Genomic DNA, 24,524 nt, shown 5'->3' on the forward strand with positions numbered 1-24,524 from the left:
TTTTTTTCTCGGAAAGTCAGGGTTGCAACATCGACCATGGTGAGTTTTTTTGAGTATATCAGTGATGAGGTGACGAATGAAACGTCATTTTCTAATTACCCCTCCCCCCAAAAAAATATTCAAATTGCCCCACTGTGGGGTGTACGTCCCAAGTTGGGAAACACTGTTTTGAGGAAATGTGCAGGGAGATGATATCTGCCTTTATGATGTTTAATATGATTGGGCCAAGTTCCAAAGAAGTAGAAGGAAAAGAAGATTATTCTGTTTCATAAGGGTGGTGACAAGACTCGAGATTCAAATTATAGGCCAATCTGTGTGTCTAGAGTTGTGATTAAAGTGATAAGAGGTGAAAGAGGAGAGGTGAAAACAAAGATCAAGAATAGGGCTGACAACAGTTGCATTATCTTTTATCGATATCATATGTTTGATAAGAAAGATCATGTTTAAGTATCCTATTTACTTACCTTTAACCATGTCGCCATCAATATGGATAAAATACATCACTCCTCTACACTTCGTATCCATCATATATTTCAATGTAATATGAATGGTATTACAATTTTAATATGCACTTCTCATCCATTGTAACCTGGACGTATATATACGTCTTGACCGGTTGGGTGGTTAACAGACAGCCACATAACTAGCTGGTAATTAAACTGCAATGGAACTGAGCTGAAAACAGATTGTGTGTTGGATTGAAGGTTGGCTGCCTGACAGGTATCAGCAAGTTGTGTATGAGAGAATAATATCCCAGATTTGGAAAATTACTAGTGTTGTGTCCCAAAGGTGTGTTTTGGGACTGTTGCTGTTTAACTTGTATATGTTAATCATATTGGGAAAGGTTTGAATGGAGATATGCAGTTATTTTCAAGTGATGGGAAGAACTAGGAGGACCAGAAAAGATGTGGTTTTGCAAGAGGACTTAAATGGACTAAATGAATGGGTAAATGAGTGGGATAAGCAATTTGACACAAAGTGTAAGGTTTTGAAATTTGGTAAACAAAGATGGAATGCAGGGTATACAATTGGTGAGGATATATTGAAAAAGACAGAGGAAATGACAGTTCTGTGGGTTGGGTGATAGTGAATAAGAATCTAAAATTTCGAGAAGGGGGGAGGGGTGAGCAATGCCAAAACTGAGGACAGAACAATGGATTCTTGCAATGATGTAGAGCTTCTTGCAACCTTGTAAATTCGTGTAAAAATTTCTTGCGACCCCTTTTCTCCTGAGAAATTTTTACGTGTACATAGATATATATAAAATAGGTATACAAATCAAACATTTACTGATAATAAATCATACAGAAATTTATTTTAAAACAATTCTTTGGTATACATATAATTTTACCATTTACATAAAGAATTACAATACAATAGTCTTGAATCTGAAATTACGTGCTTCTGGCAGTGTTCGTTGGAGTTGCATAGCATGATGGCATGTGCAGTGCAAAGTGCACATGTTGTGTGTTCAGAACTAAGGCTGCAGTGAAGTAGAATGATGCAACAAGGGCAGGCACTGTCAGAAACACCTCAGATTCATTACGTGTTTGATTTTGAATTAATTTTTGGTCATTGCACATTCAGAAACCTTTAACTGTTGCCAAATTTTTCACGACCCCCACATTCAGTTACGTGACCCAGAGTTAAAGAAGCTCTGATGTATAGAACACTGATGTGTCAAAGTAAGGAGATTATGGTTCCATTGTATAAGGTCTTGATCAAGCCACATATGAACTGCTGAGCACAAATTTGGTCAACTAGTTTTCAAAAGGAGTTAGAGATACCGGAAAGTGTCCAGAGGTAATTGACTAAGGTGGTTTCTAATTGCTGGAATGTTGAGAAAATATAATTTGCAGTCTAGTGGATAGGAGGAAGAAGAGGGCAAGAACAATAGACAGATATGTTGATAAGGAATTATTACCAGATTAATATAGAAAATGTTTCTCACAGAATGCAGGGGATTGGTAAGAGGTTATCCCTGAAAGCTGGGAAAGCAGGAGAAAAGTGAAAAGAAAACAGTTTTTGCATGGAGAGTGATTGGTAGAGTATAGCAAGTACAGAAATGGTGAATGCATTTAAGGCCCAGTCTGATGAGCTATTTGTGTGACAGAGGGACCTCTCATGTTGCGTTTTAACTCCATGGAGGTGCAATGATGATGATAATTATAATAAATCCAGGTCTTTGTAACCAAAGGGCAACCTTTACTGACTGAACTATGGAGCCTTTGAAAGATTATTATTACACCAGTCTTCCATAGAGTGAAAATACTCATTGTGAGAGGTATACACTGATACACAAAAAACTCATTAAACTGTGCTTTAAATTCATTCAATGTGTCTGCATTCACTACAGTCAGACAATGCATTCTGCTCCTCAACCAACCAACCATCTAGCTCTTTCTCTCTCTGTGTTTGGGTGCAGTGAGGACATCATGTTGGAGGCTTAATGGAATGTATACAGCACTCGGAAAGGATTTAAACAGATTTTAATACTTCCTATATTTCATCTCAGTCACTGAGACATCTTCAGGGATTACAGAAAACTAATATAACATACACTCAAATACCACACAATACTAAGCTAACCACGTGGGTGACTCTAAAGTCCTATCTAGGTAGTGCACCCTCCATGGGCAACTGTAGGTGGCCTAGAATGTAAGGTAGGATTTCTGATGATTAATGTTTCCCAATAGAGGGTGCACCACCTAGATAGGACTTTAGCGTCACCCACGTGGTTAGCTTAGTATTGTGTGGTATTTGAGTGCATGTTACATTAGTTTTCTGTAATCCCTGAAGATGTCTCAGTGACTGAGATGAAATATAGGAAGTATTAAAATCTATTTTAATCCTTTCCGAGTGCTGCATACATTCCATTAAGCTTCCAACATGATGGCTCTTTCTCTACTTACAGAAAACTCATTTTTTCAGACAATTTATCCATAGTCAAAATCATCCCAATAGTCAAAAGCTTGCATTATCAAGACTAGCTACAGAGGCAACATTATGTGCTCTAATAAGTTCTTGTTGTAAGAATATGTCTGGATTTAGTCAGAATCACTGCCTGAATATTGGTAGGCTTCAAAAATAATCTACAAAAATACAAATCCAGACAGCCAATATAAGGAACTAGCTTCCAAATTTCTATTCCTTCCACATAAAATGCATATCTGAAAATATTGCACATAATCTAATGAGGTTTAGCTACTCTACTTTTTTTAAAAAAAAACTCTCTGAAAATCTCCTCCATTCTACTCACACTTAGCTATTATAACTATTGGGGAGAAAACTGGACATATTACTTAAGGGAGGAAAGGACATTTGATTTCTTCAACATAAAAACTTGGGCGTGGCTAACTGTGCCTTAACTATAGATTATAAATTTAATTGAACCAAATGCTTCATTCCAGTAATTTTAAATGTGAGACAAAGGATTATGGGCAGCATTCCTTCATTGATCAGATCTTAAGAATAATACTGTGTCTCACAGATTATGGGAGGTCATTATTCAAAATATACACATGGTTAAAGCTAATATTTATCTTCAGATCATTATTGCCATTGACATCTAGTTTGGTTGAATCCATAAGGCTACATATAGGCAATTTTTAATTGTTTATAATATAATGCAATAATGTTGCATTATATTATAAACAATATGACTAAATATAAAATGATGGCTAATATGACTAAATATTTTAGTCATATTAGCCATCACGGCTATCATGGCTAAAAAAACTCAGCATAAATAAACAATGTGTTACATTAGTAATAAATTAAATAACAGTATTTTTCCTTTCAGATTTACTCATCATTATGTCAAAATTAAAAACAAAATAAAACATCTAAACCTTTAAACTATTTACAAAAATAGGTAATTCTAACTGCTTTCTCGGTACTTTTATTACACACATACTTAGTGGTGGGATTCAAATAATTTAACAACCAATTCACTGCCCTAATGACCGTTTTAGGTATAAAACAACGATATACCAAAAGGTACTTTATTATTTCATACAGTAATATTAAATAAGAACAATAAAAGAGGTACACAAAATTAGATTATGTTATAAGAAAGAGTTTTAAAATATTAATGAAAAATTATTAATTAATACCTGACAAAAAACAATAAAACTGTTATTCAAGATATTTCCATATTGCTTCTTGATTGGCGTCCTCACTTTCAATTTTCTTCGCTTTTATCCGAGCATCATCGGTTGTGTGATTTATCCTTAACCATCTTTTTACTGTAGGAGTAGGATCCCATTCCTTTAGAGGTAGGCCGATTAGACTAATCATCATTGTGTTTGATATATTAGAAACAGTTAGACGACTTCTCTTCTCTGAACATATTATGTTCTTTGAAAAACCCCTTTCCGCTTCTGCTGAACTTACAGCAATTGTTCTGACAATATTTTTCACTCTTTGAACACTTTCAGGAATTGCATAATTCTGGGAATTTTTTAAAACGTTTTCCACGAAATCTCGATAATCATTAATATCAATTTGGTAATTAAAAATGTCATTAAATATGAGCAATTGTTCTTCGGCTGCTTTCCATGGAACTAGTACTTCTTTAATATTCAAGTAATCTGGCTCCAAAAAATTGAGAAATTGTAATTTATTCCTATCTTGAAATTGGCTACAACTTGCTTTTAAATGTTCACAATCCATTAGTCTTTTTTTCAAATTTGTTACGATGTTTACTAAAAGTCTTTCCCGAGGAAGCCCGAGAAATCAATGATTTTCTACAAATTTTATATTTTTGAAGGTTTCTGAAGTAATTATTCATCAACTTTTTTTTCGTATGGACCCTTTTCCTTTCCAAGCATTTGAAATGCTTTAATAGATCTTATCACGAGTTTTTCAGCCTTTATTATGTCTATATTTCTTGCTTGCAGTGCATTCGAAAGAAGAGAAATTTTGTTTAAAATATCAATCATCAATGCCAAATCAGTTATAAAATATTTATTTTCAAGACGGGCTGCCCGTCTTGAAAATAAATAAATATCTATTTTCAAGATAGGCAGCCATACCTAAATACTTTTTATTTGAATAAAAATAGTGATGTAGCGCTGGATAAGCATGCCACACAGCTAGGGTTGACCTTAAACTACAGAAAGCCCATCTTGGTCCCAAAACTCTACCAATCTTTATAATTTCAATTCCAAGTTGCTTGAATATTTTGGAAAGTTCAATTTGGTTCTTATTGGATTGATGAAAAATAGTATATATCTTATCAATAAATATTTTTAAATGATTTACTTGCTTTATCTCCTTTATTGAATCATCTAAAACAAGATGGAGGCGATGGTTTAAACAGTGCCATATTATTATGTTTGGAAACTCTTTTGCAATCCTAGTGCTCACTCCAGATTTTCTCCCAAGCATAATGCTGGCACCATCGGAGCAAAATCCTATTAATTTTTTTTCTAGGTAGTTCTTAATAAGCCTAACATTATTTAAACTTTCCATAACTGAAGAACATATTGTCTGTGCATCTTGTTTTTCCAATTCAACTAGTTCAACTAAAATTGTTGGTGATGTAACTGAATCCTCAACTTTTAAGAAAAGTATAATAACTGGTTTGCAGGATATATCAACATGAAACCTATTTTATGTAACAACGATTTAAACATTGAAATTTGAGTATGAATGATGAAGCTTCGTCAATAATCAAACATATTTTCAGATTATTTTCAATAATTTTATTAAATATTTCTTTTTTAATTTCCTAAGTTTACAATTTCAAGTTTACATATGGTAAACTTGATATAGTATATCAAGTAAATATAGTAAAAATCAAGTATATATAGTAAACTTAATATCATATCAAGTTTACTATATTGAAACATGGACGTTAAAGGCAAATTATTATCATTTGACTTCCATGGAGTCACACACTATTGCACACATGAAACATGGCAACCAAATCTGTGCACAATAATTCATATGAGGCCTGATCAAGGCTTCATACAATAGCATCATAACCTCTCTATTTCTGCATGTCAGAGTCCTCCACATCATTGCTATTATCTGATGTGACATCTTCTCAACTTGTGCAATGTGGCTCCTGAATTTCTGGTCCTTGTCCAGCATCACTCCTAGATCTCTCATCTCCTCTACTTCCTTTAAAGTTTCCCCCACCAAGTGTATACTTCGCATCCCACTGTTGCTTACCAAATTTCAAAACCTACACTTTGCAACACTGAATCAACAGTTCCACTTACCTGTTCAATCTCCTCAATTTTGCATCCATGCTTCCAGTTTTTTTTATTTATATTTTAATTGCAAAAGAATGGCAGAGGATCAGATACTCTGTCATACCATGATTGCAAATCTCCAAATTGGAGAAGCTATTTAAGAAGAAACTTGATCAAATTTGGGAAGCACTCGTTTTAAGAACAAGCCATTCTTTTATAATCAAAATACAATCAAAACACTGGAAGCCTTTGAAACATGGATATTTAGAAGGATGCTCAAGATACCATGGGCAGAAAAGGTGAAGAATGAAGAGGTACTGAGAAGAATAAACAAAAATTGAGAATTAATCAATATTGTCAAAAGAAGAAAAACTGCTTACTTAGGACATCTAATGAGAAACCATAAATATAACATTCTCTAGGTAATACTAGAAAGTAAAATCAACGGAAAGAGAAAACCTGGAAAAATAAAAATATCATGGCTAGACAATATAAAAAACTGGACTAAAATGAAGAACGCAGAACTCTTAATCAGAGTCACTAAAAACAGAAATAAATTTGCAAAGATGGTCTCTGAATTCTGTTAGGAAATAGCACTTAAAGAAGATTTAAAGAAATTACAATGTACACTATGTATTAATTAAAGTAATATTTCCAGTATGTTGACAAAGTCAAATTGTCATCATCATCAGGGAACAAAGAACAAATTGACAAGTGCATGCAGTATGACTGAAGCAGAATAAATGCAAGTCTAAAGTCCTAAATAGTGCCCCCCCTCTAATAGCAGGCTAGATTGAATTTGTAGCAATCATGGTATGCCAGAGTATCCGATCCTCTACCATTCTTTTGATCTCGTAATAGCTCTTGTTACCCATCCATTTCTCATCATCAACCCAAGAAGTTCTTGGTCTACCAGGAGATTTTTCCCCTACAGTATTTCCAGAGATGTTTTCCCTGCTGATCCTCTTAATATGTGTCCTGCCATCTTGCAGTTTCTCTTTATAAGGTCTCCATGAGTGCTCTTTTGGTTCCCATTAACTTTAATACCTCTTCATTATTTTTTTTCTTGTTCCAAGAAATCTTCAGTGCTCTCCTATAGCACCACATCTCAAAGGCCTGCAATTTCTTGATTATGGATTTTCCACATCTCACATCCATAATTCAACATGGACCACACATAGGATTTTATTATTCTTATTTTAGTCTGTTTATTTATTCCAGAAGTCATTAGTAATTTATTATTCCAAAATTATTCTTTTGCCTTAGCTATTCTTGATTTTATTTACATAATTGTTCCATCTTCTGTAATCATTACTCCTAAACAATTATAAGCCTTTACGTTTTAAATGAATCCTGCTGATACTCATAAATTTGTGTTTTGTTGCTGTTTTTTGCTTATCACCATATACTTGGTTTTATCTGTATTTAATACTAAGCCAAATTTGTTGAGGTTTGGATAGTTCCTTAGGACTGAGGCAGATTCCAAAAAAGTCTTTTATATTTAAATTTGCTCCTGTGGAGTAAGCTGGCCTTTTTCCATCATATCGTGTGGTGGGTGTCCTGAGTGGCCATAGTGGTGGAAATAGATGCAATCCTTGTGCTTGGCAATTTTGATGTTGGATTTAGCCATAAAACAGCTTAGAGCTGCATGGAACCTGGTAAACATCTGGAGGAGCAAATAAGGGATGTCCATTTTTTTATGTAGTCTGCAAAGGTTGTATTCTTTTGAGGATTTTTGCTAGGTTTTTAGATTGGGTGTAGTCTCTGTTCTGGATGAAGAGGGGTGTGGTTTGGAGGTTTTAATATATTTTGGATTTGTGAGGATTATAGCCATTGGCTAAGAAAGTGTAAAGTTCAGTGATGAGGATATATTATCAGAGTTAATTAATTTTGCCCTGTTGTACAGGGTCGTGATAATCCCATACTGTTGGTTAATGTATCTACTAGTGTGTGTGTGGGGGGGGTCCTGTAAACTCAGAACACCAAGGATCTATCAGGTTGGTATGTAATTAAGGTATCAGGAAGGAGAGACTGTTGTGTTTTCCTTTTTCCAAGGTGAACTGAATCCTGGGGTGCTGCGTTAGGAAGGTGTTAAGAGCTTCAGAGCCATGTTGCCAAATGGAAAACACATAATCTATATAGCATAGTAAAACAGTAGGTTAAGGCTTTTTCTTCTAGAGTTTCTGTGCTAGTGGGAAGGGGGAGGAGGAGAGGAGAACCCATGGCTGTTCCCTCTGTTTATAGAATTTTTACTTACCAAGCAAAATAGTCCAAATTCATGGTGAACTTAAACAGGGTTGAGATACTGAGAAGAAATTCTGCTGATTTGGATGGGGTCTAATGTGCCCTTAAGGGGAACATTGGTGAATAGAAAGGCAACATCAAAACTGACAATTATAGCAGTTTGTTAGAGTACAAGGTTGTCTATACTAGCTCTTACAGTGTGCAAAATATTTTGTGTGTGAAGAGGTGTTTCCAATAATACTGAGTGGGTTCTTTGGCTAAGTATTTAGTTACGCTGTATGTGAACAAATTAATACCATCCATTATTGGATATAATGAAGCACATTCTGTTTATAGATATTTGGCAGCCCCTATATGGGGGGGGGGGGAACTGTATCGTTTATTTGTAATTTCCATAAGCCAGGAGATAACCTTAAAAAGGTTACCTCCTAGCCTGTAGAAGGTTATGATCTATGTGTTAGTAGGATCATTGTCCAAAGGGCAGAGATAGGTGGAGCAATCCTTTTGTTACGCTTCATCTCTACTAGTGGTTCAAATTCCATGGGGGAGAGATTGCTTTTTCAGTCTGCTAGTGTTAGGACATTCACTAATATCCAGTCTTCTGATAATATTCATCACATGAGAGGAAGGCTGTCAATCTTCTTTCGATCTGTGTCATAATTTCTTCAATAGGCGTTTTTTTTTTGGTGCGAAAGCATAGTTATGACCATGACCAAGTGTACTGATGCTGATGGCTTCTGGCTTCAGCAGGAAGAATGACAGGTTTCTTGGTTTAGTTGTTGAGGCTTAGAAGTAGTGTTTTAAATTGATCTGCAAAATTACTGATGTGCCAATGTTTTACTTTTTGAAATTCTTTAGCTGCCAAAGTACTGGAGAATATCTTTATTATTATTATTATCACATAAGACCCCATGGAGTCAAAGACTCATCTAGGAGGTCCTATTATCATACACATCATAGCTCATCATACCATGCTTTAAACACACTCAAATTCTCTGCAGATACCACACTCTCAGGCAAAGCATTCCAATCATTCATAACTCTGCATGCAAAAAACCTGCTTCTCCCCCTCCCTGCACACACCCTCTTTATACAGTTTCCAGGGATAACCTCTGGTTCTTCCTTGATCTCCCACTGTTTTTTGTAGAACCTCTCCAACATTGATCCTATAACAACCCTTTAGTAACTTGTAGGTCTCTATCATATCTCCCCTCTTCGTCCTACCACCAGACTCTTGCATCTTCTCAATCTTTCCTCATATTCGACATTCCAGAGTCAGAAACTACCTTAGTCAGTCACCTCTGGACCCTTTCCAAAATCTCTTCATCCTTCTGAAAACTAGGTGACCAAATCTGGGCACAGTAGTCCATGTGTGGCCTAATCAAAGCCTTATACAATGGAACAAGAATCTCCCTACTCCTACAAGTCAGCATCCTCCGCATCATTCCCAGAAGTCTTTATGATGTCTGCACAATTTTGGCAATGTGTCCCACTAACACCACCAAGATCTCTTATTTCCTCCACTTCTGACAGTATATCTTCACCAAGCATCAATTCTGCATCCCATCTTTGTTTCCCAAATTTTAAAACCTTACTTGCAACATTGAACTCGCATCCCCATTCCCGTGCCCAATCACTCAATTTATTCAAGTCTTCTTGTAAGGCAACAACATCTTCTCTACTCTTCATGGTTCATCTCGACTTTGCATCATCTGCAAACAACTGAATATTTCAATCCAAATCTTTGCCAATATCATTAATATACAAGTTAAACAGTAATGGCCCTAAAACAGACCCTGAGGCACACCGCTAGTGACTTTCATTTTCGTGGATACTGCTACCCCATACACAACTTGCTGATACCTATCAGATAGCCAGTCTCCAATCCAATGTACTAATCTAACATCCAACCCCAACTGCTTTAGTTTGACTATCAACTTATCATGTGGTAATCTATCAAAAGCCTTTGCAAAATCTAAGTATATTACTGTGTATATCCCTCTCCTCTGTCCAAGGAAGCCGTCACCTTATTGTAATAAGTAAGTAGATTACTAAACCATGACTTCCCTTTAGCAAATCCATGCGGTCCATCAAAGATAATACCATTGTTGTCAACCCAATTCTGGATCCTAGTTCTCACAAGCTTCTACAACAACTTAACCACAACACCTGACACACAGATAGGCCTATAATCTTGAAGGATTATAGGCTTATTTGTATGTTCAGCATACAAATAGCTTGGTTAGTGTCAATGAGTATGATAGAAAGTTATTTTAATTAATACACAATTTATGTTATAAATTTTATTATATTATAAACCTTAAAATCAGTGGTTTCCTTTGTTAAACAAGACAGCTTTTTTTTTTTTTGTTTTTAATGCTTTCATAAATCCTGGAAGCAGATATTTAAAATGACCTATATGGGATTCCTTCACTAACAAAAAAAAAATATTATAAAATCTATTGAAAACTTGTATAATTTTTAACAGTAATATTTAAACATACCTTTCTATTACATAAAAGTTATCTCCATCATCTCCCTGTCGAATTACAATTTCTCCTGGTTTTACCTGCAGTGTAGACATAAAATAATTCAGTATTAATGTCATTTACATTCTGTTGCATCATTTACATTCTAGAAAAAATTGCAAACACTAGTTAGCTAATTTTCCTCCCCACAAGTTTCCCATAGTCCTAGACACACTTATTTAGACACTTGTATAAATATTAAATTATCTTTAGAAAGAGACTTTCCTGATTACATTTATTACTATTTTTTACTTCATAGTAGTGAATGAAAAACACTAAAGTTTGTCATGAATTGAAGGATTCATAGGAGGCCAAGGAAAGAAAAACCATTTTTTTCTCCTTTGTGGATAGCTATAAGTTTCCTTTTTTAAGGAAAGGTTTTAAGTAGGCAGTGATTCATGCTGGGCAATGAAATTTATCTGTCATCTAAAGACATTCTAAAATCATAGTGTGATGTAAACCCACAACCTGGTTTTTGCAGAGAGGTGGATGCTATTCACTTAGTTAACCAAGCTGGTAGAATAGAAGCTTATGAAATATGTCATCATATGACAAGGCAGCATGACAGAATGAAATGGAATAAGATGGAATGGTAGAAGAGTTGGATTTCCCATCATGGGGATTACTGGCACTTAATGCAGCTGGCTTGCCCATTCTTCTGCTATCCACAGATGTGGGCAAGTATATCATGTCTGCATGTGTTATTTGACCTATCTGTATATGGGATGAAAAATCTAAGATCAACTGTTACAAGAATAGTTAAGTCTTTAGCTGAAAAAGATTCAATGCAAGTATTTCCACCTAAAGGATGCTATCACTTCTAACTAAGGCAAACTTGAATAAATGGAATCTAATTAACTAACTTAGCTAAATCTAAGTTAGTCAGATTCCATTTAATTAAGATTTAGCTAAGTTAAATCCACCAGGTTTAACATTTACATTATTGTTTTCACCTTTCTTTGCATCAGCTACAAAACTGTCAGTCTATAAAATTATTTGAGAGTATGTGCTAATTTTCATATAACTAAAAGTATTTCATAGGCTATTCCAAAATTTCTCTCTTGAATTCATCAAAACAAGTAACATTTTAAATACTTATTTTATTTATTTTTCAGTTCTTACCTTTCCTCTTCCCAATTCTATTTCATTCCTATTTGATTTATTCTTCCAACTAATGCAATCTAACAGAATACTATTTCATATCTCCTTTAAACTAGTGTGAATTTGGGGTCTGTTTTAGGGCCATTACTGTTTAACTTGTATATTAATGATATTGGCGAAGATTTGGATGGAGATATTCAGTTGTTTGCAGATGATGCAAAGTTGGGACGAACCATAAAGAGTAGTGAAGATGTTGTGGCCTTGCAAGAAGACTTGAATAAATTGAGTGACTGGGCAAGCAAATGGGGATGTGAGTTCAATGTTGCAAAATGTAAGGTTTTAAAATTTGGAAAACAAAGATGGGATGCAGAATTTATGCTTGGTGAGAATATATTGTTGGAGGTAGAGGAAATAAGAGATCTTGGGGTGATAGTGGATAAGGATCTAAAATTTAGGGGACACATCGCCAAAATTGTGAAGACAACACAAAGACTTCTGGGAATGATGCAGAGGACACTGACGTGTAGAAGTAGGGAGATTCTTGTTCCATTGTATAAGGCTTTGATTAGGCCACGCATTGACTATTGTGCCCAGATTTGTTCACCGGGTTTTCAGAAGGATGAAGAGATGTTGGAAAGGGTCCAAAGGCGACTGACTAAGGTAGTTTCTGACCTCTGGAATGTTGAGTATGAGGAAAGATTGAGAAGATGTAATTTGCAGAGTCTGGTGGAGAGAAGGAAGAGGGGAGATATGATAGAGACCTACAAGTTGGTAAGGAGTTGTTATAAGATCAATGGTGGAGAAGTTCTACAGAGAATATCAGGGGAGAACCAGAGGTCATCCCTGGAAACTGTATAAAGAGGGTATGAGTAGGGGAGTGAGAGGCAGGTTTTTTTCGTGCAGAGTTGTGAAAGATTGGAATGCCTTGCCTGAGAGTGTGGTGTCTGCAATGTTGGCTGAGAGGTTAGTGTACCATTCTCCAACAATAGGTTGTGGGTTCAAATTTTTCCGTGGGCATGGATGGTTGTAACTGCCTTTAGGTGGGAGATGAACTTCACTGAATTTATGGACTACTTTAAGAATTTTTTAGGGTGGGTTCTAGTGCACCATTGGAGGATGCAGGAGTGCAAGGCTATGTACTGTGATCTCTAGGAGGTGGACAGGGGGCAAATAGTTTTGGAGGAGTGATGGCTGACAGTCTTAATATTCAAAGAGCAGGCATACTACAAGAGTTGTGAAATCTTTGCAGTCATGATAAGGAAGACACTGACAAGTAGAGATAAAATGGTTATATCACTGGAAAAACCTTGATCAGATCACACCTGGATTGCTGTGCACAAATTTTTTCATGTCTGGTCTCTAGAACAAGATTCCTGTTTTACCTAACCATCAGATAATTACACCCATGAAGGATGTAAATCTTTTGTGGGTGAGAGTCACATAACAAAAAAGGTTAAGAACTCTGAGAAAACTACTATGTATACTTCAGCATAAATAGAAAACTAAAGCTTTGTGTGTAATATATATGGCTATTATAAAAAAATAAATATTTGTATTTATGATAATGAAAAGAATTGAGGGAACTGAAGCTATTTTAGTATCTCCCGCGATGAATCTTCTAACGCCACGGAGGCCTGGATAATAATAATAATAATAATATGCACAAGTATTTCTGAAATTATACTTTTCTACAGAAAATTTCTGTTTACAGTAGAAGTGGTTTTACAACATGGATTGTTTACTTATTATTATTTATATGGGCACTCCATAGAGTCAAAAGACTCACTGTGGGAGACCCACTCTATCCATTAACACAATACTTATCATACATCTCCTTAAACCTATTCACTGTTGGGGCACTCACAACCCTCTGGCAATCCATCCCACTCATTCACCAGTCTTCAAGTAAAGAACCTAGTTTGCACACCCTTACTAACCACACACTTAAACAACTTTCAAGTGTTCCCCTTGTTTTCCCTTTACTTCTCATGTATTGAAAAATTTTTTCTGTGTCAATCTTACCGAATCCCTTTAGTAACTTATAAGTTTCTAACATATAACCTCTCCTCTGCCTGTCAACTAAACTCTGCAACCAACACACCCTCAATCTATCCTCAAAGGGAACATTCCACAGACCTGGCATAAGCTTGGCCACTTGTCTCTGAATCCTCTCTACCACCTCTCAAATCGAAAAGAAATGCAAGTAACCAAATCTGTGCACAGTAACCAAAATGTGGCTGAATTATAGCCTTATAAAGAGGGATAATAACCTTCCTATCTTTACTTGTCAATGTGTTCTTCAGCAGTCAAATAATCCTCTGTGCTATTTTGCCAACTATTGAAATATGTCCTCTGCATTTCCAATCTCTATTCACCATCACCCCCAGATCCCTAGCCTCATCAATTTCCTGTAAAGGTAAAATGTAGATAGCTTACAGAATGATTTAAATAAATTGGCAGTGTGAACGAAGGTAATATGATACAAAGTGTGTAATCTTTTCATCCCGAAATGCATTACCTAACATTTTACAATATTGAATTAACAATCACTGTCCTTTACTCACACTGCCAATTTATTTAAATCATTCTGTAAGATATCTACATCACCTTTATCAACTATTGCCCTCCCTCTATCCACCATCATCCCTAGCCTCATCAATTTCCTGTAAACTAGTACCATCAATATGATACAAAGAGTGTAATCTTTTCATTCCAAAGTTGCATTTCCTTACATTTTATAACATTGAATTGATAATCATTGTCTGCTCACACTGCCAATTTATTTAAATCATCCTGTAAGATATCTACATTTTACCTTTATCAACTATTGCCCTCCCTAGTTTTGCATCATCAGCAAACAACTGAATAACCCTTTCAAATCTTCTGCCATATCATTAATGTACAAATTAAAGAGAGTGGTCCTAGTATAGAGCCCTGGGGCATTCCACTAATCACGCTCATTCGCCTTGATTTTTTTAAAATTTTTTTCATGTTTGTCAGTTATGATTTTAAAACTGTTCTCACTGATGACTGATTGTTAGTGTTTGCATACTGTAACAAAATATTTTATCTGAAGATATTGTTGTTGGGCACAAGAACCAGTGAAATATTAGCAACTAAATAAATAAATACTATTTATTTGTTTCTCTGGTGTTGTGAATAAAGCTGCAAAATTACAGTAATATCTGCATGATGTTTAATGATATACATCAATATGTAATTCACAAAAAAATTCTCTAACACTATTATTATTATTAACATCTGACCTCCATGGAGTCAGAGACTAATTGTGGGAGGTATACATACACACTATTGCACACAAAGCTCATTCAATCGTGCCTTCAACTGAATGTGTTTAAATTCACAACACACTCAAGCAATGCATTCTACACCCTCAAACCAACCACTCTCCATGTAAAGAACCTGCTCTTCACTCCCCTGATCACCCTCTCCTTTTCCTTGGAAACTACAGTTTCCAAGAGTAGCCTCTTGTTCTACCCTCCCCCCCCCTCTCCCATTCCATGAAAAATCTCTTCCATGTCAACCTGATAACAACCCCTGACTAACTTATATTTTTCAATCATATCCCCCCCCCCCCACATTCATGAAACTTTGCAATTGACAATCTGTTCTCATACTTCATGTTCCAAAGACCACCTTTATGAATCTTATCTGGAACTTTTCTAAACATATTCGCATCACCATAAAAATCCAGTGACCAAATCTGTGTACAATAATCCATATGAGGCCTGATCAAGAACCCGCGTTACCTTATACAATGGTATCATAACCTCTTTATTTCTGTACATCAGGGTTCTCAGCATCATTGCTATTATCTGATGTGATGTCTTCACAACTTGTGCAATGTAGCCTCTGAATTTCAGGTCCTTGTCCACCTCCACTTCCAGATCTCTTACCTCCTCTACCTCCTTTAAAGTTTCCCCACCAAGTGTATACTTTGCATCCCACCACTGCTTACCAAATTTCAAAACCTTACACTTCGCAACATTGAACTGATAGTTCCACTTACCTGCACATTCATGTAATTTATTCAAGTCCTATATAACATCTGTTTGACTCTGCATTGCTCTCCCCCAATTTTGCATCATCTGCAAACAGCTGCGTATCACCAGTTAAACCCATCCCAATATCATTAATATACAAACTGAACAACAATGATCCTAAAACTGACCCCTGCATCACACCACTAGTGACCTTCCTCGTTTGGGATATGCACCCCCATATACAACTTTCTGATACCTATCTGACAGCCAATCAACAATTCAACTCAGAAGTCTGTTATCCAATCCCATCTATTTCAATTTATTTAACAGTTTGTCATGTGGCAATCTATCAAAATCTTTTGCATCTATCTTGTCCAAATTTGTCACCTTGTTATAACACGTAAGTAAGTTAGTAAAACATGATCTCCCTTTAGCAAACCCATGCTGACAACCACAGAGAATACTGCTGTTATCAACCCATTTCTATATCCTACTAATCCTACAAGCTGTTTGCAGATATCCTACTATCAATCTCTCTAATTCAACACAACTCCAGATATAAAGATTGGCCTATAATTTGCAGCCACAGCCTTATCACCATCTTTTTTTAAGTGGAACAATTTTACCTTCTTTCCACTCTCTTGGAACCTGTGCTGTTTAAAGACTCATTAAACAGGCCTGCCAACGCAAATGCCAGTTCACTGGAACATTCACTTAGGATGCATGGTGATATGTCATCAGATCCTATTGGCTTACTGACATCAAATTTATTTATTTCCTCATATAACTCCTGCTCAGTCACAATTAAGCCATTCTCTCCTATGTCTTCTACACTTGAGTTCTTCACGATTTCTCATAAGGATGATACACCTTTATAAATAGATCACTGAGTATGTCAACGTTGTCTTCTGCAGCAGTTACCATTCTACCATTTTCATTCATTATCTTACTATAATCATTCTTCTTTCTACTTGCCACATATCTAAAAAAAACTCTCTAGGGTTTTCTTCACTTAATTTCTGCTCATACTGCATTTTTGTTGTCCTTATTAAATGATAACTCTTTTGGCTTGCTCTTTATACTCTTCATGTAACTGACTATTACCATTATTCATCTTGTACTGCCTCTGAAATGCCTTCTTTTATATTTTATGCTTAATCTCCTTCATTCATCCATTTTTCACCTATCTTATTCAGCCCTTTGACATTCAGAATACATTCACACATTGATGCTGTTATGTATTTCTTTGTCCATTCTCAATCTGCATTTATTTCCTTACTGCTCAACTCCTCCTGCTTCCATGCTGTCTCCTAAGCTTGTCATAATCACCAGCCTTGTACTTCCACATATATCCTTTCCTCACAGAAATTTGGATATGGGTGGCCACAACCCAGGTGATCACTTTATGATCAGTCTCACCAACTGGAGGAAGGTGCAAAACCCCACTCATAATTACATCCTCTAATGAGATTATCAGATCCCAAACTCTCGATCCTCGCCTGCCCTCCTTTACATGCTGCCTGAGATAGTTGTCTCTCTCAAGAACTAAAGAAATTCATTTTCTTTATTCCCGAATGCTATCTCTTCATTCCAATCTATACAGCCATAATTAAAATAACCCTTCCTTTGTTCACTAACCCTGTTGTTTATACATTTCTTCATCACCACCCTCCACATTCCCTTGCATATAGTAATATCGAACTAAATATCTCTTCCCGTCAGCCTCCATCTCGCACCACACTGCCTCATAACCATTGCAACTATTTCCCTCTTTCATGTCTACCTTATGTGGATATAATTCTTCTGCCATCATCAGCAGCACTACCTCTCCCTTCTTGTCCTTTCTGTCCTTGCAAAAAACACTGTACCCTTCCATTTCTATTCCCGTTAGGATATCATCTTCATTCAACTAATGTTCACTTATTCCAATGATTTTGGGGTGAATAAACTCAATAAATGAAACCATTTCATCTCCCTTATTTCTGATACTCTTGGCATTTGTAAATAAGCACAGCAATTCACTTTTAGGTCTACCCTCATAAGGTCTATAAACCAGCGTTACCCACTTATTGGTTGTAATTTTCCCATACCTTCCCTTGTCCCAATCGTCTTTATCATCACTTAATGCATATGTGTACTCAGTCTCATCCATTTTTATGCTGATCATATCCATACACTATTGTCTATCTCTTCCTTCTTACTACATGCATAGCACAGTACTGAACTGTTATCAAATTACAATTAGATCAACATTAATTACAACAAATTTAATATTTCAAATATTTTTGCAAAGTCAAATTTCCATAATCAGGAACACTGTGCAATATATTATGTGCGTCAGGCTGAAGCGTGGCAGCCAAAAATGAATCTAAAGTCCTAAATAGTGTCCCTAGTGGAGACTAAAATGGGTGTTCTTGGATGTTGGGCTGAAGTATGGAGAATGAATGCTTAACATTAGTCAACATTATAATCTCCTTATAAAAAAAAGCATGTGAGGACATAGGAAGTTGATATGTTAGCTGTTAAAAAAATAGTTATTAGTAGTAAGAAAGGATATTGTGTTTATTTTCATTACCAATATTGGTTTTAAAGTTTGCACTATTGAAATTGATGAATTTTTTGTATGATGGTGTTGCCTTTTGTTAGGATTTTATTGTCTCGATATTGTATCCAATTGTATTCAGCATGGTGGCTGCCAGTTCGAACACGTTGTTGCCCAACCCACCACAATTTAAAGTCTACATTATTTGTAGCATAGTGGTAATTTCATAGCTTCCTACACACATATACATCTCACTGTTTAAAAATGTTGCAGGTGAGAGACAAGATTACGCATGTGTGCATGGAATGTAGGCAGTGGGAGGTGCTAGGAGGCATAAGTACTTTGATCTATGGATTTAGCAGCAGAAGCAGAGATAGTGTTTTGGAAACAGGTAATCAATTTGCAGACACCAGTAGTGAGTTGAAGGATAGAGAGAATGTGAAAAATGTACATATGGGTTTGGCCGTGGGAAGTGTGGCAGAGGAGATGGTTTGTCTGATGGCCATGATTGTGTGTGTGAATTGAAAGTAGGATGTGTGGAAAGAATGATGACCGAGTTAAGGAAGGCTAATGAAGATATTAGGAGGCTGGAGAGGTTGGCTAGTGCAAAAGGAATGAGGGTGAGGTGTGGAGAAGGGTATCAGAGAGCAAGGAAGAGAGGAAGGCAAGAGAATGGAGACACAGAGGAAGAGAGGATATTAGAGAAAGTTAAGAGAATGTCACTAAGGGATAGAGAGGGATAAGAGGGGGGAAGAGAGAGACTGGAAGAGTCAAAGGGATGGCAGTGAGAGAAGGATGCATGAATCTGTTCAGAGTATCATCAATGATTTGGGATGTGTGTAGAATAGAGCAGAGTGTTAGGAAAGTGTTTACTTGGTAGAATTGAAGAGTGTTGCAATGGCAGTGAAAAGGGATGAAAATGTAGAGGAGATGATAGTAATGGTTGGTATGAATGACTTGAGAAGTAGCGTAGTTTGAAATTTGAAGTTGATGCTAGGGATAATGCAGCAGAAATGTGTGAGGAAAGACAGTGAGTGTGCTGCCTGGAATGATAATGTGGAATGGAGGAGAAGAGCAGTGATAATGCATGAGATAATAGTGAGAATGTGTAAGAAGAGAGGTCTGGAATATGTGTATGTATGGCATCTGAGGACAGAAAAGTGCTGTATGCAAGAGACGGAATGTATTTGAATGCAGAAGGATGAAGGCATTTGGAAAGGAAACTAGAATTGCACATGTGGAACGTATCAGGAAATGCCTCGTGAGGATAGTGGCTTGAGAAATAAAAAAAGTATACACTACATTGCAGAGTCAAGTGAAGAATGAGAGGAGTAATAATGGCCATAAGAATACTGGTAGTGCACTGGTTTTTCTGTATACAAATGCTAGGAGCATTAGGAATAAAGGGAATGAGTTTGTGGCATTGAATTGACTCCATGTCTGCAAACATTGAAACTTGGTTAAGTGAGGAAGATGTTAGGTTAGGTTACACACACACCAAACATTTTTTGGCAGGATAAGGAAGATAAACATTGTGGTGGAGTGATACTCATGATAACAGATGAATTGTGCTTTCTCAGGGTGGAGAATTGCAGTGGAAATAACACTAATGCCTTTGATGGTATATTGTGTAAGACATATGTTTATAAGACAAGATATTTAGTGGGATGTTGATATACACCAGGGAATAGAGATGGTGATGAGCAGGAAATGTTCAGACAAATTAGTTTTTTGCAAGTGATCATTTTGGGGGACTTCACTTATAACAATATAAGCTGAACAGAGGAGGGCAGCATGCAGCACTAAAGGAAGTGAATTTTTGGATTTCTTGAGGGACAACTGTCTTAGCATGTGGTGGAGGGAACAACAGGATCAAGAGTGTTGGATTTTATCATAGCATCAGAGAATTTGATTATGACTGAGATGTCATACTTGCCCCCAATAATTTTCTGTTGTTCCCACCCAAGTTATTTGTAAAACTATACTATAATACAAAATGTACTATAGTTTTGTATTATATTTGCAAAGCTATGGTACATTTTGTATTGTGAGTGGGCTAAAAACCTTTTTTTCTATTTTTATCAATTACACACACACACACACACACACTCTCTTTTTTGTATTTTTATTTATTTATTTATTTTTTCTTACATAGTCCAGAAACTCTGCTCTAGAGACCAAATATGAAACTTTTTCAAGCCACTTTAGGCTTCCAAATAAGTGGGGCAGTGGTCTCATACTGGACAAAGAAATTCATCTCCCACCTAAAGACAATAACAAACATCCCTGCCCAAGGTGGGATTTGAACCCACAGCATCTTGGTTGGAGAGAGGGTATGCTAAGCACTTAGCTCCCACCAACTAAGCCGGTTGGTGGGAGTGTCCATGTAGACCTGACCTGGAGAATGAATAGGCATGTAGAGATATCAAGGCATAAGGAATTTATGTGGAATTATAAGGCAGGTGACCATCATAGATGCAGCAGTACAATGGATAAAAGAATTTGAAGAAAGAAGGGTCAGTAGTGCATGAGAGATACTTAAATTAGTGACAGAAATGGCAGATTATATACCTCAAGTGAAGAAGAAAAAGCAATTTGGAATCAAACAGATGACAAAAGAAATAAAAGACAAATGGCAGATGAAAAAGAGATTATGGAAGACATATAAAGAGATGGAGAGAGAGAAGTGGAGAAAAGCTGCACTTGGCCATCTGAGGAATATAAAGCTCAGGCCAGGAAAGTGAATAGCAATATTGTAAGGAGAAAAAATTAGAATATGAGAGGAGACTAGTGCTGCAATCCAAGGAGAATCCCAAGAAAGGGAACGTGCTGTGGAACTGACCATTCCATTGACCTTGGTGTTTAATGAAGGTCTTGCAATGAGACAGGGCGAACATACCAACAGACAACATATCAAAAAATAGATTGGTGAGCCTCCCCACAAAGCTGATACTGCTGAAAACATGCATATTCACAAGCACACTCTATGGTTGAAAAGATATGGATAATGGTCAAACACTCTGAGATGAATACAGTAATCCCTCGATTAATGCGTCATTTTTTTTCGATACCCAAATTTGATTAGTGCGCCTACATACATCTTAAAAATAAATGTCACAGATTTTAAAAATTTAATATCTACACAATTTTATGGCTAACTATTTTAAAAAATCACTCACCAGAATGAAATAATTTAGTTACTGATTTAAAACATTTTACAAAGGTATTTTTAATGGAATACTACACTACTTCCATGTACACTATGTATACTATGTTTCAAATTTTTACCGCCAAAATTTATGTCGTCTGCTATGGTATGCCCACAGATTCGAGACCCTTCGACACTTCTGCGCATGTCACAAAAAGGAGAATCCATTCCGATAATAGGGTAATCAGTCCATCTTCTGGGATGAGTTGTTTATTATTAAACGTCAGAAAATTAACTTCTCTTTTATGATCATTGTGGTTTTTAAAGTGGTAACTATTTTGCTTGTATAACAGTTGGGAAATTTTATCTATAAAGCACATGATTTTGCGTGTTGGCAACCAATTCGTATGTCCTTCATTTCTTTCTCCCCTTCAATGATAACGTCCAAGAGTTAATTAAATCTTATTCTAAAGAATTAAGTGAATCCAACCTGCTAAATTTAGATGCACAGCAGGAAGATCCCGAAGAATATAAAGAAAATTTAACCACTGATAGCCAGCCAAAAGCGATTTCACAGAAACAATTCGAAAATATTTTTTGTACAATCGAAGTTTTTAAGCAGCAATGCTTACAGGGTGACCCTGATGAAGAGAGAAGCAGTACAATTTGCAGAAGAGTAGAAGAGGCAATAGGGCCATACCGTTGGTTGTATGAAAAAAAGAAACAAAATGCCTGCCAAACTACGTTAGCTCAATTCTTTGTTAAAAGTAGAATAATAAAATTTATATTCTGAATATGTTTTATTGTCTTTCAGCTTCATGGTTTTCCTTTAACTAGGCCCTGAAAAAATTAAGGTTCAAAAAAGAAATTTGAACAGCGAATTATACTTTTTCCCATAGGTTATTATATTCAATTAGTGCATTTTCAATTAATGCAGCTGTTTTAAGAAACACATTAGGCACACTAATTGAGGGATTGCTGTACTTGCTTTGAAGAAACATGTTATAGAAAGCTTCTACAGACTGGTTGGGTGCAAAAGGTAACAAATGAAAAATCACACAGAAGAATAAACTGCAAAAAAGAATCTAATGCAGAAAATAATTTCAAGGAGACTACAGCTTTTTTAGACATATCTGCAAGATGGATAACAGTAACTAAATCAAAACTTTGATGCTTAGTACAATGAATGGTATAAGACAAGCAGATGGCCAAGGGGAGAGTGGCTAGATGATGTGAAGGAGTGCTGTAGAAAGAGTTTGCAGGATTTGAGTCAACTGGTAATGGGAAGAAATGGAAAAGAATGGTGAAATATGCATCAGACATCAATGGGCATTGATCCATGAGCACTGATGATGATAACATGATTTGCATAAAAGTAAAGAGCTAACTTGAATATCTCTGATGTTGACATCAAGCTTAATGCTGTCTATAATGTGGTCTATATAAATAAATGAATAACAGTGGAATTAGCATGCATCCTTTCCATATATCTGATTTTACATCAAACCTTAAATCCTGTAAATCCTTCAATTTTAACTGTCAACTCACAATTTAAGTGCAGTTATTGCTGAGTATAATATACCATTTACATGTTTTAATTGTAGTTTTGTTAAACAGCTTTTCGCTTAGCACCTCATTATATATTCTTTACCACACCTACAAATTTTTAAGAGATATGCTTATTAAACTCTCATGATTTCTCAACTATTTCTCTTAAAGTAAAAATATGGTCGTGATAATCACTATTTACTTAAACACAGCTTGGTCCTCAAGCTACTCTTCCACTGTTTCCAAATATGCACGAACAGATCTCAAATGGATCATAAGAAAACTTCCTGTGCAATTATCTAATTTTATTTCCTTCTTATATAGATTAGTACTATGAGAACTCTACTCAATTCATTCAGAATTCAATCTTCTGATTAATTATGCAATGTAGATACTGTAAAATATTGTGTATTATAGCTGTCATTCCAGATTTCTCAGAGCTTCTGCTATGTCTAGTACCAAAACTGAATTCAGTGCATTTTTCCTGGATATATTCTACTTCTGTTCAATAATGACTTATTTGATTTAATAAGTTTTTAAAGAGTATAGAAATTCAGAATACCCCTATCATCAATTTCTACGTTGCCTTTTTATCTCCTAATTCCTTTTCCCAAATTATATATTTTAACATTTCTAAGCTCAATCACCCCAGAACATTTTGTTATCTTTATGATATTTATTTGCTATGTTCTTTCCAAAGTTTTTCAATAGTTTATTTAGCTACTTCTACACAACTTACCTTTCTTCTATTTTTCTCTATATTTCTAAGTGCCTATACTGATTTACCTGCCAGGAACATTTGATGCTACCACTTCTTTAAAATCTTGAGTCAACTAATATGTTCTGATTTTTCTAATCTTGCAAACAACTTCAAATCATGCTTCCCTGGGTGAATCAATGTTTTCTTTGGATACTGTCACTCATGCTCCAAGGTTTGATCTTTTTTTCAAACTCCTTCACTTTTTCCTCTAATACGTATATCTGAATTTACATTTCACTTCTAAAAGCTGCTTGAATTTGTCAGGTAACATGTTTTATTTGTCATCAGAGAGGCCAGCTGACAATTTTATGAACAGCTAGCCTCTCTAATAACCTAAAAATTTCTCTACTTCTTGGAGTTTTCTTGAAATGGCTTCGTATATATTTTATACACTTTGTTTCTTTTTATTAAGTTTTAGCTTCCAAATTTTTAAACTTCTTAATCTT

General features: G+C 35.7%; 1 protein-coding gene across 3 annotated transcripts in view; it reads right to left on the reverse strand.

Annotated features, from left to right (window-relative positions):
- Pka-R2 (cAMP-dependent protein kinase type II regulatory subunit) overlaps positions 1 to 24,524 on the reverse strand; it is a 431,144-nt gene that overhangs the window by 83,495 nt on the left and 323,125 nt on the right. For all 3 annotated transcript variants that reach the window (XM_090400102.1, XM_090400101.1, XM_090400103.1), the window contains exon 6: positions 10,952 to 11,016. In XM_090400102.1, coding sequence (XP_090256228.1) covers positions 10,952 to 11,016 — 65 coding nt within the window. The remainder of the gene's footprint in view (positions 1 to 10,951; positions 11,017 to 24,524) is intronic.

The sequence above is a fragment of the Typopeltis vanoorti genome, chromosome 11, assembly GCF_054136105.1.
Source record: "Typopeltis vanoorti isolate ZY-2024b chromosome 11, IOZ_Tvanoo_1.0, whole genome shotgun sequence".
Classification (NCBI taxonomy): domain Eukaryota; kingdom Metazoa; phylum Arthropoda; class Arachnida; order Uropygi; family Thelyphonidae; genus Typopeltis; species Typopeltis vanoorti.